The 18,574-nt window shown below is 38.8% G+C and overlaps 1 protein-coding gene across 1 annotated transcript; it reads left to right on the plus strand.

The window, feature by feature from the left end:
* Positions 1 to 1,796: 1,796 nt before the first annotated feature.
* On the plus strand, positions 1,797 to 15,801 carry DTX3L (deltex E3 ubiquitin ligase 3L). The gene is made up of 5 exons (XM_072613807.1): positions 1,797 to 2,466; positions 6,828 to 7,045; positions 8,689 to 10,257; positions 11,849 to 12,066; positions 13,884 to 15,801. The coding sequence occupies exons 1-5, from the start codon at positions 2,277 to 2,279 to the stop codon at positions 13,951 to 13,953; spliced, it is 2,265 nt and encodes a 754-aa protein (XP_072469908.1). The 5' UTR covers positions 1,797 to 2,276; the 3' UTR covers positions 13,954 to 15,801.
* The last annotated feature ends 2,773 nt before the right edge of the window (positions 15,802 to 18,574 follow it).

Consider the following 18,574-nt stretch of genomic DNA (forward strand, 5'->3'; position numbering starts at 1 on the left):
TCGCTCAACCATAAAAAAAGGTTTATGAATACTTTTAACTTTTTATACCATAATCATTATTCAATATACTTACACACACACATGCATGCACACACACACACACACATGTGCACAGGCATAGAACACTCCTTTGTAAGAAAGAAAAACAGTTAAACTGAAGAATCTCTGGTTTTTCTGACAGAGTATAGCAGAACCCTACTCAAAAATTGTAACCAAGTCTCCAGGTAATGAAGACTACAGATGCCCAATGAGGAACAAGTCCAAAGAGTTCAGTGGACTGACTTTTCCCAACAGAGATATTAGGTCCTAAAAGAAGATCTAGACTGCCTAGGGAGGAACCTGCCCAGCAGAGATGTTCTTGCCTATGAGGAATTATCCCAAATAAGCAATCTATGCAGCAGAGATGCCATGCCTAGTGGTGGACTCTGTGAGGGCTCCACATGAAAGCTATTGGTTACAGTGGTTAGGGCACTGGGTCTAGAGTCAGGAAGATCTGAGTTCAAATAATGCCTCAAACACTTACTCCCTTGGGCAACTCACTTAACCTGCCTCAATTTCCTCGTCTGTGAAATGGGAAATAATAAAAGCAATTATCTACCAGAGTTGTGAGAATAAATTGAGATATTTGTAAGGTGCTTTGTAAATCTTAAAGCACTTTAAATACTAGATATCATTGTTAACAGCTTTTTCTAAGGGTTGGTGAATATATTCATTTCCTCTTAAACAGATTAGTGAAAAGTAGAATTAGTTTGCATTTACTCTTACAGATCTGCACCCTCCCCCAATACCCCTAGGCCCCCTCATAATCAGCAGTTATTCAGTTGTATCCAACTCTTTGACAGACCTCCATTTGGCATTTTCTTTGCATTTTCTTGGCAAAGATAGTGCAGTGGTTTGCAATTTCTTCTCTTACTCTTTTTACAGAAGAGGAAACCGAGAGAAAGTGGGTTAAGTTACTTGTCCAAGGTCATACAGTTACTAAGTGTCTGAGAGGCCAGATTTGAACTCATGAAATTCCTCTTGTTTTCAGGCCTGGTGTTCTGTCCACTGTACCACCAACCTGTCCCATCCAGGAGTAGAAAGAGGCCTAAATCCTGGGGTATGCTTCCAGAAAATCACGGCAAACTTTTAAGGTTCACCTGCATCATTAACATTTTCTTCCTCACATTCATAAGTCTAGGTAACCAATTTAACCAAAGTTCTCTTTTGTAATGTTTGCGATTTTTGTATTCACTGGAAATTCAAGTCACCTCTCAGCAGTTCAGGCTGTCTCCATCACATTACTGGTTCTAGCTAAAAGTCAGACATCCTGCGTTTGAATCTTGACTGTGCTCCATACTCCTTTTCAGACCTTGAATGAGTCACTTAGCCTGTTTAGGACTCAGTTTCCTTCTTGGCAAATTAAGGTGTTGGTCTAGATCAGGGTTTCTTAGCCGTTTTTTTTTTTTCAGGGAACTCACTGGCCGACAGTTAAAACCTATGGACCCCTTCTCAGAATAAGATTTTTACATACGTAAAATAAAGAACGAAGAATTACAGAGGAAGCCAATTATGCTGAAACAGATACCAAAAAAAAAAGTTTTTTTTTCGAAAAACCCAACTTCTTAGACGCCAGGGAAATTTATCCACGGAACCGCAGCCTCTGGACACCAGGTTGAGAACTCTCCTAGTAGATAACCTCAAAGTTCGCTTCCAATTTTGAAATTTAAGCAAGATCCTATGAAACTCGAGACTTTGAGGTGGGAGGAGACTTGGGTCCCGTAATTATTTCCCAGCTGATAGGTAATTCAGAAAATTTAAGGGTGCACTGAAGACACCTGGGTGTCTTTTTAAAAGAAAGGAAAAACCAAACTGGTGCTTTTCCTTGTTTCAGGTTTTCTGACAATGTTATTACAGCCCTACATCTGACCCACACTCCCGCTCCCCACCGCCCCCCCAAATAAAACGGAGCCGATAGAAGCTCCCAAGCTCCTTTCCTGTCGCCCCAGTTCAGAGAGCCAAGAACCCCAAACGGAGCTGGGAGGCTGGGGATGGTCTAAGCTGAACAGTCTAGGCCGCGGTCTCAACCCCTCCCCGCGCCCCGAGGCTAGGAATAGGCAGGGCTCTTCGGGAAGCGAAATTGAAAGTTTGAAGGCTACCTCTGAAGAGAGTGGGGGCAGGGAGCTGCCAGCGCATTGCCCTTCCCCTCTCTCGGCACCCCAGCGATCCCCTCCAGAGCCCAGAGAACAGACGTCGCAGCCCCCGCTCCTCGGCTCCCGAGGACCGACCCTGCTCTCATGGCCACTGGCGGCTTTGCCCACAGCCCGACCTTCCCGGTCCTGGTCTTCGTCTCGGAGCCCTGCCCTGGACTGGAGAAGAAGCTGCAAAAGTATTTCCAGAGCCCGAGGAAGTCCGGGGGAGGCGAGTGCACGATCACAGCCGGCCCCACCGAAGACACTTTCTTGGTAGAGTTTTTGGAAAGAGAAGGTGAGCAGAAAAGGGCTGGGGGAGCAGCTGGACAGAGACTGGAGTGGGAGGAAAGGCTGCGGGGAGAGGGGTGAACTGGAAGAGGGCAACAAAGAGGAGGCCAACCTGAGCCAGGAGAAAGGGCACTGGGAAATAGGACTTGGGTTAAGAATAATAATAGCTTGCACTTATATAAAGCCTACTATGTACCAGGCATTGTGCTAAACTTACACATTACCCCATTTAATCCTCACAAGAACCCTGTGAGGGAAGTGCTATTGTTATCCCCACTTGACAGTTAAGGAAATTGAGGCAGACAGGCAGACAGACTTGCTCAGGATCGCACAGCTGAGGCCAGATTTCAACTCACGTCTTCCTGAATCCAGGCCTAAAGTTCTATCCACTGTGTCCCTTAAGAAAGGCAGAAACTGACTGGTTTCTCTTCCCCCATTCTTAACACCTTCCCCACTTCATTCTCCATCCCCCTTGCCAGATTCCACTCTGTGCTACTGGAGCAGAGCTGGGCAACTTGTTGTCATTAGAAGGGCAGCAAAGATTTTAAAGTTGGGAATTACATTTAGCCCAGCATCCTTTAAAGATGGGATAATTGACTCCCCAAGAAGTAGTTAACTAGAGGGCAGAGTGAATGGATAGTGTTGGACCTGCAATCAGGAAGGTCTGGTCAAAAGAAAACTCTCAATACTAATTTCAGGATATCACAAATGAAAACTGCCCATATCTATTAGAATGAGAGGGAAAAGTGAAAATAGAAAGAACTCATCTCTAACTTCCTAAAAGGAATACCAAAATGAAAGGTGAGAGGAATGTTAGAACCCAAATTCTGAACTCCCACATTAAGTATCCATAAAGCAGCAGATCAAGTACCAAGGGACCTCAATTGGGGATCACACAAGATCCCAAAGACTCTAATATAAATAAGAACTCTGGCACAGCAACATTTCAAAAGGGAAAAGAGATAGACTCACAACCAAAAATAACTTACCCTTAAAAATCAGTATAATTCTACAGAGCAAAAAGAAATTTATCTTTAATCAAAAAGAAAACTTTCAAGCATTTCTGATGAAAGGAAGAAAATTTGAGATACAAGCACAAGAGTTCAGAGAAAATTAGAAAGGTAAATTGATTTGAGCGGTTGGAAGGAGGTATATGATAATGTAGTGTTAATATTTTATGTTAGAATATTAGAATAGGAGGAGAAACAAGTGTCCTTTCAAAACCTTAATGCCTTAGAAGAGTATTGAGGGAGGTAAGTAAGAAAAAAATAGAGGATCTAGAGGTACATTGGTTTTATTGTGAATGTTCTAATGGAGGAAAGAGAAGGAAAAGCAAAAGAAATAGACTTGTATGGACAGGAAGAAGGAAATAGAACTTATTTTTCTCCAAAATTGGGGTGAAAACATGAGCATCAGATCAACTTCACTCTTATCTGAAACAAATAAAAGGGTTGAACCCATAAATATGTATAAACAAAGAATTTGGCACTGTTATATTTCCAACTCAACAAACTTTCTGATTCTGAATGTGAAGGAAATAAATGGTGGAAAAAGAAAAGCAAAGAACTAGAATCTAAGGGAATGCCCATCAATTGAGGAATGACTAAACAAATTGTGCCATGGGAATAAAATGGAATATTAATTGTAATGTAAGAAAAGATGAAAAAGATGATTTCAGAGAATCTGAAAATGAACTGATGAAGAAGGTTTTAAGTAGAATGAGAACACATTATACAAGAACAGCAACATTATAAAGAAATACCACTTTGAAAGACTTAAATCATGGGACCAACCCTGTCCTCAAAGGACACATGGTGAAGATACTATTTACTTCTGACAGAGAGGTGATATTTTCAAGGTGCAGAAAGAGATAAACATTTTTGGGTATGACCACTCAGTGGATTAATTTTGCTTGAAAATGCCTTTTCCAAGAATTTTTTTTTTCCTTTCTGTTTCTTTTTAATAGGGATGGCGTTAGGAATCATGGTAAAAAATAGAAAAGAAAAGCTGCATTGTAACAATTTTTAATTACACGGAAATGAATGGAAGGAAGTTCAGGAGGTAGCAGAGAAAATAAGAAGGACAATTTTGAAAGTAATCAGTAGAATTCAATTTACGCTTAAAAATAAATGATATAAAATGTAGACTCACAGTTTCATGTACAATCCTTTTTTTGTCTTGTATACACAGAAATGAGCTGGTTTTGGTGTTTAATTTCAAAATAAATAAAGTTTCTAAAGAAAGTCTTTGAAATTCATTAGATGAAGTCAAATATTGCCAGACATGTCCTCTCGGTGCTTTTTTAAAAGCACATAGGAAAGAATTGGCTGGAATGAAAAAGTGATAGTGAGTGCTAAAGGGACAATTAGGTGGCCCAGTGGGCAGAGCGCTGGGCTTGGAATCAGGAAGACTCATCTTCCTGAATTCAAACCTGGCCTCAGACTCTGGGCAAGTCACTTAACCCTGTTTGCCTCAATTCCTCTTCTGTAAAATGAGCTGAGAAGGAAATGACAGATCACTGCAGTATCTTTGCCACAAAACCCCAAAATGGGGTCATGGCAATTCAGATAGGATTGAATAACAACAGTAAGTCTTGAACCAGAGGAACCCCTGTGAAAAAAATGCCTAGGCAAGAGTCAAGACCTTGGCCTTGGCCTAGGCAGGTGGAAGACTTTAAAAGGAGCAGAAGGATCTTGGTCTTCCTATCTTCCCACTGGTGTCCCTGGAGGCATCTATCCCTGAATTAGTCTACAATGGGAACCAAAGACAAATTGGACATAGATTCCTGACTTTACAAAAGAACCCAGCAAGGAGGTTACATCATGCCTAAGGGGGACTTCTTGAGCATCTACTGGTGCTCAAAGACTTCCAGCAACCAAATGTAGTTACCTCCTACCTCATGTGGTTGTCTTTAACCTTGCACCCATTTCCCCTAGACTGTATGAAATTGTGGGAAAGTGTGTCACATTCTTCTGGGGCTCAGTGAAGAGGCTGTTGTACCAGATGTTCTTACTGTGCCCCTGTAGGAAATACCTCTTAAGTCTGGCTGACCAGAATGATTCTTAACTGATCACCTTATGGGGAAACACACAGGTGAAGGCCATGGACTGAGGGTATTAGAGATTTACCCCCAACTCTTCTTCAGCAGTACCCTAGGACCTGGAAAAGGAAGATGCAGTCTTCCTCTGAGAACTGAGACTCAGTTTGATGGAGGGAATTTGAAAGGACCATCAGAGCTTATATGGAATATCTACGTCTGTCTGGAGCAATATCATTTATTGATGAAAATAAAAAATTTTTTAAAATTCAAAAGTATTTTTCTCCAGGGAGTGATTGGTAGTCCTTGGGAAAGGATGATAGATTTCAGCTTTCTGCAAAACTGTTTATTTGTTCTGTAGCATTCCAAAAAGTGAAATGGTTTTGTTAAGTTTTATGAAACATTGGCCTGATGGTAAACAAAGTAAGATACTTATTATATAGTCCCCCAATCCCACCAATAATTAATTTACTCAACTAAGCCTATGTTGTCTGTATTATTCAAATCCCATCCCAGTTTGTATTTGTATCAAAAAGAATTCAGAAAGTGTTTCAGTGAGAAGCTGCCTGGTACATTGAAAACAGTGTTGGCCTTGGCATCTACTAGCTCTGCCACTTACTGTGCCCCTTGGGCAAGGTATTTCCCTTATGTTGACCTCAGTTTCCTCCTCTGTAAAATGAGTGGGTTAGACTAGATGATCTCTAATGTCTCTTGCAGCTTTTAATCTATAATCCTGTGGAGGGCATGCAAGGTTCCACTTCTGCTCCCTCTCTAGTTTCTTATAACTCTTCCATGGGAGATGCAGACATAGTCTAGGACAGGAGTAGGAAACTTGAGGTCTTTTGACTTAAATTTAGATTCAGTCAAATGGCCACACTTAAGGATCTCCATTCTTGTCTAGGAGTATTAACCCCAAATGTGCCAGGTGTATGAACTTCTTTGACCCATCCATAAATTTAAAAGCTCTATTTCTTTTCCATACCTACAGCATCTTGAATTCTATTCCCTTATCCCTTCCAAAGACATATGCCATAATCTGTTCCTCTCTTTTAATTATTTTCTATTGCTGGACAAATCAATAATCTCCCCTAGAGTTTGTCCATAGAATCCTATATCTCCCTTGTCACTGCCTTGCTGCTTTCCAAGATTGAGACAGAATCTAAGACCAACATGGGTTTGGGGAAGGGGGAACAGAGCACAGGTGCCTGCCAGCTCTAAAGGTCTAATTCCATATTTGAGGGAGTCTGTGGTTTTCTAGTATATTCACATATTTTGAAGGGAACTTATTCTGAAGCTTTATCATTTACCTTTCATTTTTGTGTTTCTCTAAGCCAAGGACAGAGTGATAGCAAAGAGCAATCATATGGTGGAGGTCTGTGCTGGATCATACGTGAATGTCTTCGTAGAAACAAATGAAACCTCAGGAGAGAACACTTTGGAGATAAGCCAGCTTTCCTCCCAGACTCACTCACTCCCAAAGGGATTTATAGATGAGAAGCAGCCAGAAGAAGGAGGTGCTTCTGCCTCCTCCGATTCCTTCATTCCAAAGGTGAGTGGAAAGGGAAGAGGGTGATCAGAGCCCCTTCCCATTCACCACACCTAGAAATATCCTTCCTCATTTGCATATTTCATTCATATTTTAAGAAGTTTGTATTAGCTTACATAATTTACACAAATTTCTCTCTTTTTTCCTCTCTCTTCTGTCTTTTGTCCTCTCCTCCTCTTCCCTAACTTCCTCCTCCCAATCTAGTAATTATGTCCATTTCAGGTTATAGGTTCTCAGAAGTGTGAGACAAAAAGAGTAGAATAATGACAATGTGAAATTTTGGAGGCATCTGTCAGTTTTGCTGAACTATCCCCTCCCCCTTTATTATAAGGGATTCCTGCCTAAGCAGACAAAATGAAGGGAGATATTGGGAAATCAAGGTGATGATTAAAAAAAGTTATCAGTAAGTTTATTTTTAGTTTAAAAAAAGGTTGTAGTTATCAAAAGGGCATGGTCACAAGGCTTGGGTTCAAATCCTGTCCCTAGCGTTTACTGCCTCTGGGACCTTAGTTTATCTGTCCCTCAGCTTTCTCATCTATAAAATGGGAGACCTAAGCTAGATAACCTGCAAAGTCTTTTCCAAGTCTAAATTTATGATCTTATGATCTTGTATAATACCTCTAGATATTGCTGCAGGGCACTTTTTGCCATGATAAACCTGCACAAAATTTCCAACAATCACCACAAACCATTGCTTGCCCTCTGTATGCCCCTATACATGTCATAATGAATCTCATTATTGCCAGATGAGCTATAACCTGGAAGTGAAGAATTCTCTTTCATGATACCATAGGAAATCTGGCATGCATAAGGCACACTGTATTCCAAACCATAGACTTTTTTATAGTGGAGTAGATGGTACATAGAACTTAGTGTCAGTTCAATAGTCAAGGGTTGACTCAGGCACTTACTGACTGTGAAACCACATAATAATAGCATTTGCCTAGTAGTTTCAGGTTTGCAAAGCACTTTGTGTATTATTTTATCTTCAAGGCAACACTGTGAAATAAGTGGTGTTATTGCTTCCATTTTACAGATGAGAAAACTGAGACTGAGGGAAGTTGAGTGTTTTGTCCAGGGTTATACAGTTAAGTATCTGAGACTGGGTTTGAACTCAGGTCTTTTCTGACTCCAATTCTCATATTCTATTCACTGTGCCTCAGTTTCCTCAACTATATCCCCCTCAAAATGAGGAGAATAATGGCTGCTTCATTAGGTTAGTGTCAAGAGAGATAACATATGTAAAGTGCCTTGCAAATATTAAATTGCTAGATAAATGCTATTATTATTATTATTACCACAGTTGTCATCATCATCGTTTATCAGATGCATATCTAAGGCACATAGCTGGCTAGTGCTTAGTCTCTTGACTCTTGGACCAGTGTTCTCTCCATTACCAATACCATTCCCTCCTTCCCTTAGCCCCATGCCATATCTACTGGGCATTATCATTAGCATAGCTATTTAGAAAAGTAAGCAGAACCCAAAATGAAGCACAAAGTCAAGTCAGTTACTCTTCAGTGCTGATAATGGGCAGAGTCAATGCTAAGGGTTGTTAAGGTTCTAATTCTATAATATCTAGATATCTGAAAAATAGCAAAACCATTTATAGCCTTGTGATTTTATTTGGTTTTTGTAAATTTCAGATATTTCTCCGTGTGGAGGCCTACCTGAATGTCAAACTTGTCGAAGAGCAAAGGGAGAAAATTATTAACCTTTGCCCAAATCTCAAAATAGAGAAAGGACATGATGGAATAGAGAAAATGATTGGTGATTACCAAGATATTGAAAAAATATATCAGTTTTTAAGAGAGAAGAACCTGGGAAATGTCCAGAAAGAAGATTTTCCCCACTCAACCTCATCAAGAGAAATCACAAAAATTGTGCCAGATGACTGGGACAGTCCTATTCTTCCCTTAGACCCTAAACACAGAATAGAAGAGTCAGACTTTCTCTCAGTTCCTTCACATTTGTATGATTATTTTAAACATTTATTTCCTGTAACTCTGGAGAAAATAGAAAAAGAGCATAAAGTACATATCAAAAGTACTTTGTCATTTCATCCTGGCAGTGTCTGTTTATATTTTGAGACAAATAAGCCCAGCGACAGAAAAGCAGCTCAAGAAGCTTTTACCAAAGCATTTCAGAGGGAAACACAGAATGTGACTTCTCAGGAAGTTCGTTTCACAGATAGTACGGTGGCACTTCAAGTCCAAAGTACACTGGCTGACAGGTTTAAAAATCTCCATATGAAAGCTGAAGGAAAAGTGTTAATGCTCCAGGGAGAACCAAAGGATATTTTAGAAGCTACACGTTTCATTGATGCAAGCTTCTCCTACAAGCAACCTGTGAAAATAATGGTTTCCCAAAACATGATGAGGAATGGAATTGAGGTCAATACTGCTCATTTACGTCTTCTGCGCCAAGAAATCATAGAAATAGAGAAAAAATATGACACTACAGCAAAAACGGAAAACAGACCCCAACCTGAGAAAACGCTCCTTGTATTTACACCAAAAGACAAAGACCTAGACCTTTCTGCACATGCTTATGAATATTTCATTGATGTCTGTCAGATGATCTCAGCTCAGATTGTTAAGGAGGTAGTTATTCTAAAACCATTAGACCAAGGGAGAAAGCATTGGTCTGAAAAGACATTCTTTGAAGATTTTGAAACAAAGTACCCCCTTGTAAACTTTGAGTGGAATGAACAAGAATCAACATTGACTGGTTTGCCCAAGTACCTTACAGAAGCAATGAAATACATTAAAAGATATTTTAGTATTGAAAGTCCTGCTCAGCAAAGATCTGCTCTTTCCCTTAGAGAGAACTGGAATGAAGGCTCCAAGTCCCCTTTAGACAAAAATGGTAATGATTTCAAGGTGGCTTTTCCTCTTTCCAATGGATTATCTAGCTATGGAAACTTAAAAAGAGAGAAGAAGGAGGAAGAGGAGGAGAAGTGTGTCATCTGTATGGAAATTATTCACCAAAAAAAAGTCCTCTCAAAGTGCAAGCATGCGTTCTGTGGCCCTTGTATCACAGAGGCCATGAAACATAAGCAAGTGTGCCCTGTATGCCAGACTTCCTATGGTCTCATGAAAGGGAATCAGCCAGAAGGAAAAATGTGGGTCTTTTACTTGGCTTTTCCACTTCCTGGTTATACATCATGTGACACTATTCAGATTCTTTATGAAATGAAAGGAGGCATCCAAACGGTAAGAAAGAGTTTGTGCTGATTGTTAGAAGCTTTGTACCACTTTATCATGATAAAAGAGTACCCAGCCATGTATATAAAGCTTGAAATTGGCACAGTCTCTCCATTGAGTCTCAGATAAAGCCCTACTTTCTTCAGAAGCTTTTCCCTGTCTCCCTCAATGCTAGTGACTTTCCTTTGAAATTATCTCCAATTTACTCTTGTATATCTTGTACATAATTCTATGCATATGTTGTTTCCATCATTAGAATTGAAGCTCCTTGTGGACAAGAACTGCTTTTGCCTTTCTTTGTATTCCCAGGCATAATGCCTGTTTTATAGTAAATTCTTACTAAATCTTGTCCACTTGATTTCTTAAAACCACCTCTTGACACCTTAAGAGAAGTTTCTGAAAAAAAAAGATAAGGAATGATCAATAGCCTAATGAATAAATACCTTCATGATGGCTTACATTTCTCTTCCATCTCACCTAAGACCTCTCACTTGCAAAAAAACCAGTGGAGATATTTCCTGCTCCCAACCATACTATAGCCTGAGTAATCTAGCTCTACCCCAGGACCTTCTTATTAACTGAAATGACTTCTTAGGTTAACTGAATGAGCTTTAACTGGAACTGGGCAAAATGAAGATGAGTTTGTGAAATTGGGAATGAGAGAAGATGGAGGGGGTCCCATTAATCATTCTGGTGAAAAAGGTCTGCTTTGCAGACCATGTAACCAGCCTCTCAGTCTGGGGTAGGTCCTGCACAACTAAGTTGTCTATTCCACTACACCATGATGTCTCTTACCTTATCTCTCTTCCCACTTTCACAAATGGTTTTGGACTGAGGAAGTATGATCCTCTCCCATTTTACTAAGGGGGCAAATGCAAACTGGAAGGGCAATGTTATTTATCCTAAGGGTCCATTCACTATGGTTCCCCAGAGGAAGACTGGGCAATATTTATTTGGGATGAAAAAGTGAGTTGGCCCCAGGAAGTTTCAGTTTCATTTGTTCATTCATTAGAAAATCAGCCTTTAAATTTGCTAAGTCCTGATGAAATCTTTCATTTATCAGCTATGACCTATGGAGCATGCACTGAGAAAAATATTTAATTTGTTGGATTCCTTTGGACAGAAAATGTTTATTTATATGTCTTCCATTGTCTTGCACTATGTTTTGTACATAATAGGCATTTGGTAAATATTTGTTAAATTGAATTGAATTTTGCAGGCATTTGTGCCGTAGCAAGGACTTTCACAATGAAGAGCTACCTTAAGGAAAAATGAGTAGTGGAAGGGAAGACCTGTTTCCAGTTCTGCTTCTGACACAAGCTAACTGTGTGACCCTGGGCAAGTCACAACTTCTTAGTGGCCCAGGCAACTTTTTTAAGACAAGAATCAGAGCAGGGACTCTGCAGATCTTGTCTTGTAGAGTTAGTTCCCACCCCTCCCCCCTACCACCATCATTGGGCTAACATATCAATGAAAGAATAAACCTATTATTAAGTAAAACAAAACATCATATCTTTTTTCAGAAATGCTATACCTCTGTAAAGTTTATCAATTTGAACATTTTTTTTCTTCTTGATGTTTGCTTGACTTCTCCACACAGGAAGATCATCCTAACCCAGGAAAATTCTATGCAGGAACAAGCCGGATGGCATACTTGCCAGATAATAAAGAAGGACGGCAGGTTTTGAATCTCCTCAAAAGAGCTTTTGATCAAAGGTTGATTTTCACAATAGGACAGTCTCGGACAACAGGAAATGAGAATGTGATCACATGGAATGATATACACCATAAAACTCAAATATACGGTGGACCATCAAAGTAAGGGATATTTACCCTTTTAAAAAATTTAAAATTTATTGATTCTCTTTGTTTTTACATGATATTCACTTAACCTACCTCCTTTCTCACCAAACAAACCTTCTCTTGAACAAAAATTTCCCAAAACATTAAACTTTAGCAAATCCAGACTACACATTGATAGCATATCCAACATTTCATGCTTAAAGCACCCCCTCAATCTCCAGAAAATGAAAGTAGTTACATTTTCTCTTCTCTTCTTTAGCCTTTGCTTGTCAATTAATTATAATTAATTAGTGTAATTAATTATACAGCAAATTATACAGAAATTTGTACAAAAATTTACTTTATTTTCTTGGTTTGTTTTTTTTCTGTTTCCATTGTTGCAGTCATTTTGTATCTTAAGATCATATTCTGCTTATTTTAGTCTGTAACACTTCATACACACTTCCCCATATTTCTCTGAATTCCTGTATTTACTTTTTTCTTACAGGGCAATAATAATCCATTCCAGTTGGAGACATTTCCTTTTGAATTCCACTTGTTTTTAAAGCAAATGTAGAAATTGCAAAATTTGTCAGGATGATGATCTGTGGTAGAAACCATTATTTGGGTACAGTAGTGTCTTTCAGAAACAAAAGTACAGTCTCAGAGAGCTCTTTCAGAAATAATACAATAAAATAATGATTTTGTACATTATACAATCAGAGAAAGTGTCACTTATTTCTCTGAAAGGGTACTGTGCCCAGACCCAAAGAGTAATATTACTCTTTATAGATATTTTTTTTTTCAAAAATTATTCCATATTACTATGGAAGGAGGTATATTAGCAGCATGTCATGGAGATGTGTCCTTGGTTCCATGCTTTTTGATATTTTTACCAGTAAATGGAATAAAGAAATAGAAGACATGGTTACCAGATTTTCAGAGCACACAAGCCTAAGAGTGATAATTAATATGTGGCTGCATGGAACATTGGCACTAGCATTGGAATTAGGAGATCTGGCTTCAGATACTATCTCTATCAATTACTACCTCCATTTCCTTGGGCAAGTCAGTTTTACTCCCTAGGCTTTAGTTTCTTCTCTTGTAAAATGAAAAGAATGGACTAGATGCCTTCCAAGGTCTCTTTCAGTTCTTCATCTGTGACCCTATAGTGGGATCCGAAATCTTATGGATGACCTAGAAGATTCGGTCAAATATTTGTAAAAGTGAAATTTAGTAGGAATAAATGTAGTCTTAATTTGGTTCTAAAAAATCAACTTCAGAAGTACAAGATGAATTGTAGGGCCAGAAAAAGATATGCAATGACTTACATGGAGATGTGTTTTGTGTGATTACACATGTATATAACCTAAGTCAAATTGTTTGCCTTCTCAGTGAGGTGGAGAAGAGAAGGAGGGAGAAAATTCAGAACTCAAAATTTGAAAAAAAAATTTTATGTAATTGGGAAAAATCAAAATATTAAATTGAGGAAAAGATGCAAGACCAATATCAGTCAGTCATGAAAGAAATCTAAAGCAATCTTACATTAAGAGAGACATAGTCCAAGACAAAAGAGACAAGAGTGGCTATATGGTGATTTGTTCAGACTACCTCTGGTGTATTGCTTTAAATCCTGAGTACCCCATTTTTATAGCTCATCCAAGCAGGGTAGTGAGGTTAATTAACAGTCTTCGGGTTGTCTCCATGTATGGATCATTTGAAAGAGAAAGAGATTTTTGACCTAAAAAAAGGAGGGCTTGGAAAGGAAGGATGAGATAGCTATCTTCAAGTAATTGAAGGGCTATCATTGAAAAAGGGAGTTTCTAATCCTCAAAATCTTTATCCCTTTACAGCTTTGGTTACCCTGATCCTGACTACCTGAAACGAGTCAAGATGGAACTGAAGGCAAAAGGAATTGAGTAAGACTACTGACTTCAAGGATGCCTTGAGAGCAGGGCTTGCAAAAGTTGTAGCCAGTGAAAGGAATCCAAGCAATCATAAAATATGTGTGTATAGTTACCACTTAGACCAAAAGAAAAAATTTGAGAAAAAATCAGTTTGTTTACGGGTGAGTGGGATGAACTGCTATCTGCTAACCTATCTAATTTCTTGGAGATTTTACTTTTTATTAGACAAACTGAGAGCCTGTTAGGAATGTAGAAGTCGTTCTAGTGAGAACTCAAAGTGTATCACTTGATACTTTCCTGCCTGTCTCCATTTTGCTGTCACCAGTATGTACTAGAGTTAAGGAATCTTTCATTATACCATTTGCACAAGGTAATGACTGCACTGATATTATTTGGAGTAAGTTGCTGGTAGCCTCAAAACTCACCAGAGTCAAGAACATTAATTGGAAGACACTTTGAAGAAAATTACAGTGTTCAAATACTTGTATGAATCTTTCACTTCAGAAACGACTATCCATCCTTGGGGTTCTGGCAAATTTAATACAAATTGAGGAGTAGGAGAAGATATTTCTCTCTTCAAGAAAGTCCAGTGACTGCTAATCACTTTCAGGAAGAAATCTAAAAGCCTCTGTTTGGCATCCAAAGCTCCTTAATTTACTCCCCTACTATGTCCCCTGTGATTCAGTGATGTTGGCTTCTTCGATGTTTCCTGCACAAAAAACTCCATCTCATCTGATTTTTGTCAGCTATCCCCCACCCCCATACCTGCTGTTTTTTCCCTTCTCATTTCCACCTACAGGCTTTTCTGACTTCTTTCAAGTTCTGCCTGAAGTCCCACTTTCTACATGAAGCCTTTCCCAAGCTCCCTTAATACTAGTGCCTTTTCTCTGTTGATTTTCTCCATATTAACTACATAACTTGTTTGTACCATAGTGTTTGTTTACTGTCTTCCCCATTAGACTATGAGCTATTTGAGAACAGAGACTATCTTTTGCCTTCTTTTGTATCCCTGGCATTTTACACAGTGGCTAGCACATAGTAGGTTCTTAATAAATACTTGTTGACTGATTGACTACGGGTAGGCTCACTGACCTGGGAATCTGTTTCCAGATTAATAGCAACTGGCATTGTTTTATGTACTGTCCTGGTTTTCTATATTCTTAGTTCACCTTTTGGGGTGCACTTTATGGCACTTGCTCTGTTTGTCTTCCCTACAGGTGGGGAACCTGCAGCCTAGAGGCCACATGTGGTCTTCTAGGTCCTTGGTTATAGCCTTTTGACTAAGTCTAAGTTTTACAGAACAATCTTTTTATTAAGCGGTTTTGTTCTGTGAAATTTGGATTCAGTCAAAGGGCTACACTGGAGGACCTAGAAGGCCGCATGTGTCCTCAAGGACACAGGTTCCCTATCACTGGCTAGCTTTAGTGAGACCACAGTCATATCCAAATATTTTCTGACTTTTAACCTCCATAACATTTTCTGCTCAATTTTCCATTATTCTAGGTGCCTCCTCAAAAGTGTAGTTGTAAATCAATGGATGACCTGCCCATTCATCTCCCAAAGGCTCCATCTTTTCTACTTGCTACAAAAACCAAGCAGAAATACTCATTAAGAGTTTAAATACTGGATCCTGTGGCATTGCTTGGAGAATGAAAGAGAACCTATGATACAGGGAGGTTCCTTTCCCAGCTACAGAGATTATTGATGATAATGTGTATTGCTCCAGGGCAGAAAATTAATGATCTTTAATTGGTTCTTCTCTAAATAATTAATTCATTTGGATCTGGTTCTATGCTTATGTTAGGGGAGAAATGACTTAATGACTGTGTCACATGCTTCTAATAAAGTAAATCTGTAATGATCAGACTGGTACCTCATTTTTCAAATGTTGATTGGTTTCATTTATTGTATTTCTATTCCCAGTCACTCCATCAGTATGAGGAAGAAGGCACCTCTTCTACCACACCAACCATCATTCTCACAATCCATTCAGTTCCCTGTTGTTTTTTAAAATCAATTCTGGGGGATGTAGAAGGGTGTTTAGATTGATGGGAATGGGAGGATAAGGGAGGGATCATTGGAAGGGGGTAGGTTAAGTAATAGGAGGGCTAGGTAGTGAGTAAAAGTAAAGTAGAGGAATCAGGAGGGACAGGAAATAAGAGATACACACAAACATAAAAGCAAAGATTAAGAGTACAATCTGTTAAGGAAAGTGTATGTTTATGTATGTGTGTATACATGTATGTATGTATCTACATATGCATGTATGTACATATCCCTGACTGGGGGTGGGGTGAAGGAAAGGGGGAAAAAAGAACAAAGTAAAAAGTGAACAGCAGACAACAAAAGAAAATCTACAAGGAAGCAAAGATGGACAGCTCTCAATACAAGATGTATCTAATATGCAAGCTTTATTGAAAGTTTATTGCTATATATTTTGAATTCTCTCTTATGTTGTGCTATTCATATGACATTTTTTTCCTTTTCTTGTTTCATATTTAAGTTTTGATATTTAAGTGTGTAATGTTTCTTTTTTCTCTTCTTAGTTATTTAAATTTTAGTTTAAAAATACCAGTTCTGATTGACTGGCATTTCCTCTGCCCAAGGGTCAACCAACTTCTGTCTCTCCAAATTCCTAGGATGCGGTCACCATTTGTCAAAATGAAAACCTCTTTCCTGTGCTTTTTTATAGTCTCACCTCTAACTCATTCAATTCTTCCAATAACTGTTCTCTGTTACCCTATATGCCCTCCTTCAGCTGTATCCTCTGGAACCCCCATTTTATGATTTTCAGACCTTTATTTGTCCAGAATCTCTACCTGTACACTCTTTTTTATCACCTGCAACTCCCAAAGCTCTGGGATTTACTTTATCTCTGGAAACCCTGTCTAACATGTATTGCTTCTTTACTCACCATCAGCCAGGATGAAGGGTTGACATACTCCTTGCTGCACAGTGATACTTCTAGACCCACTCTGCCCTCAGTAACTTTTGCGTATTTAACCCTGTCCAGATTGCTACTGTTGACATTTGCTGGCCTACTGCTCACCAATCTTTCCTTCATTTTTATTGATCTCATTTATTTTAACAATACCTCTATTTCTGAATATATCCCTCTCTCCTCCCCTCTCTAATCAGTGATAACCCATATCAGTTAAAAAAAAAAGAAAGGAAAAAAGCAGTTCAACACATCAATACAGTCTAAGAGTAGGTATTGTGTTCCATTCCTAAAGTCTGAAGAGAATATAGGGCACTACACTTTCACAACTTTTCTTTAAGAAGAACAATAACTATTCTTTAATATAGGCTCAAGTCTGCCAAAACCACTGGTACGAAATTTATTGTTAATCTATATCCAAGCCACTATAGCTAGGATAGAGAGACGATTGAACTGGCATAGGCCTGTACAAATTCAGTCCAAGTGATTTCATTTAGAACTTTAAACTTTAAGTGGTGGCTTAGGGATTAGAACACTGGGCCTAGAGTCAGGAAGACCTAAATTCCATCAAGCTGCAGAGACATTCACTAGCTGTGTGACCCTGGGCAAATCACTTAACCTTGGTTTCCTTTAATCCACTGGAGAAGGAAATGGCAAACCACTCCAATGACTGTGCTGAAAAAACTCAATAGACAGTTGGTCCACAGAGTTCTGAAGAGTCAGATAGGACTGAACAACATTAACGACATGGCAGCTGGCCTGCACAAGATACAAACTTGCATGTTCCCTAATCCTCTCTCCTCATAATTACATATATATATATATATATATATATATATACATACATAGTATATCAAAATACTTCGGGAAGAGGTGAGGCAGCACTAACCCCGTCTCCTCACTGAGATGTATGTCCACCAAAATTATCTTTTCCTTATACAGAACTTGTTTAATCCTATATATCAAAGCAGTTTACAGTTGGGATTCCCCACCATATTCTATGCTGCTTCCTTTATTACCTACAATAAATTCCCTTTTGCCTTGATTTCCCTGTTTGTTTCAAACAAAGCTTTCTATTAATAGTCTCCTATGTAGGATGAGGGGAAAATAGGTACATTAATGAATTCTTGGTGGAGTAGTGAACTGTTTCAGCCATTCTGGAGACTGATCTGGAACTACACACAAAGGGCTATACCCTTGGATCCAGCAATACCACTATGAGGTCTGTATCCCAAAGAGATAAAAAGGGAGAAAGGACCTATTTGTACAAACATATTTATAGCAACTCTTTTTGTGATGGCAGATTTGGAAACTGAGGGATGCTCATCAATTGGGGAATGACTGAACAAGTTGTGATGGAATACTATTGCATTATAAAAAATGATGTACAAAGTGGTTTCAGAAAAAGAAAAGTGAAGTGAAGAAAACCAGAAATCACTGTGCACAGTGACAGCAGTGTTGTGATGATGATCAACTGTGAAAGACTTGGCTGCACTGATCAATGCAGTGATCCAAGACAATTCCAAGGGACTCGTGATAAACAATGCCATCCACCTTCAGAAAGAGAACTGAAGAACTGAGTGCAAATTAAAGTATAATTTTTTTTCTTCCTTTCTTTTGCTTTGTTTTGCAATATAGCTAATCTGCAAATACATTTTGCAAGATTTCATATGTAGTGTATAGTTGGTGTCATATTGTT

Source organism: Notamacropus eugenii, chromosome 5 (assembly GCF_028372415.1).
Source record: "Notamacropus eugenii isolate mMacEug1 chromosome 5, mMacEug1.pri_v2, whole genome shotgun sequence".
NCBI lineage: Eukaryota > Metazoa > Chordata > Mammalia > Diprotodontia > Macropodidae > Notamacropus > Notamacropus eugenii.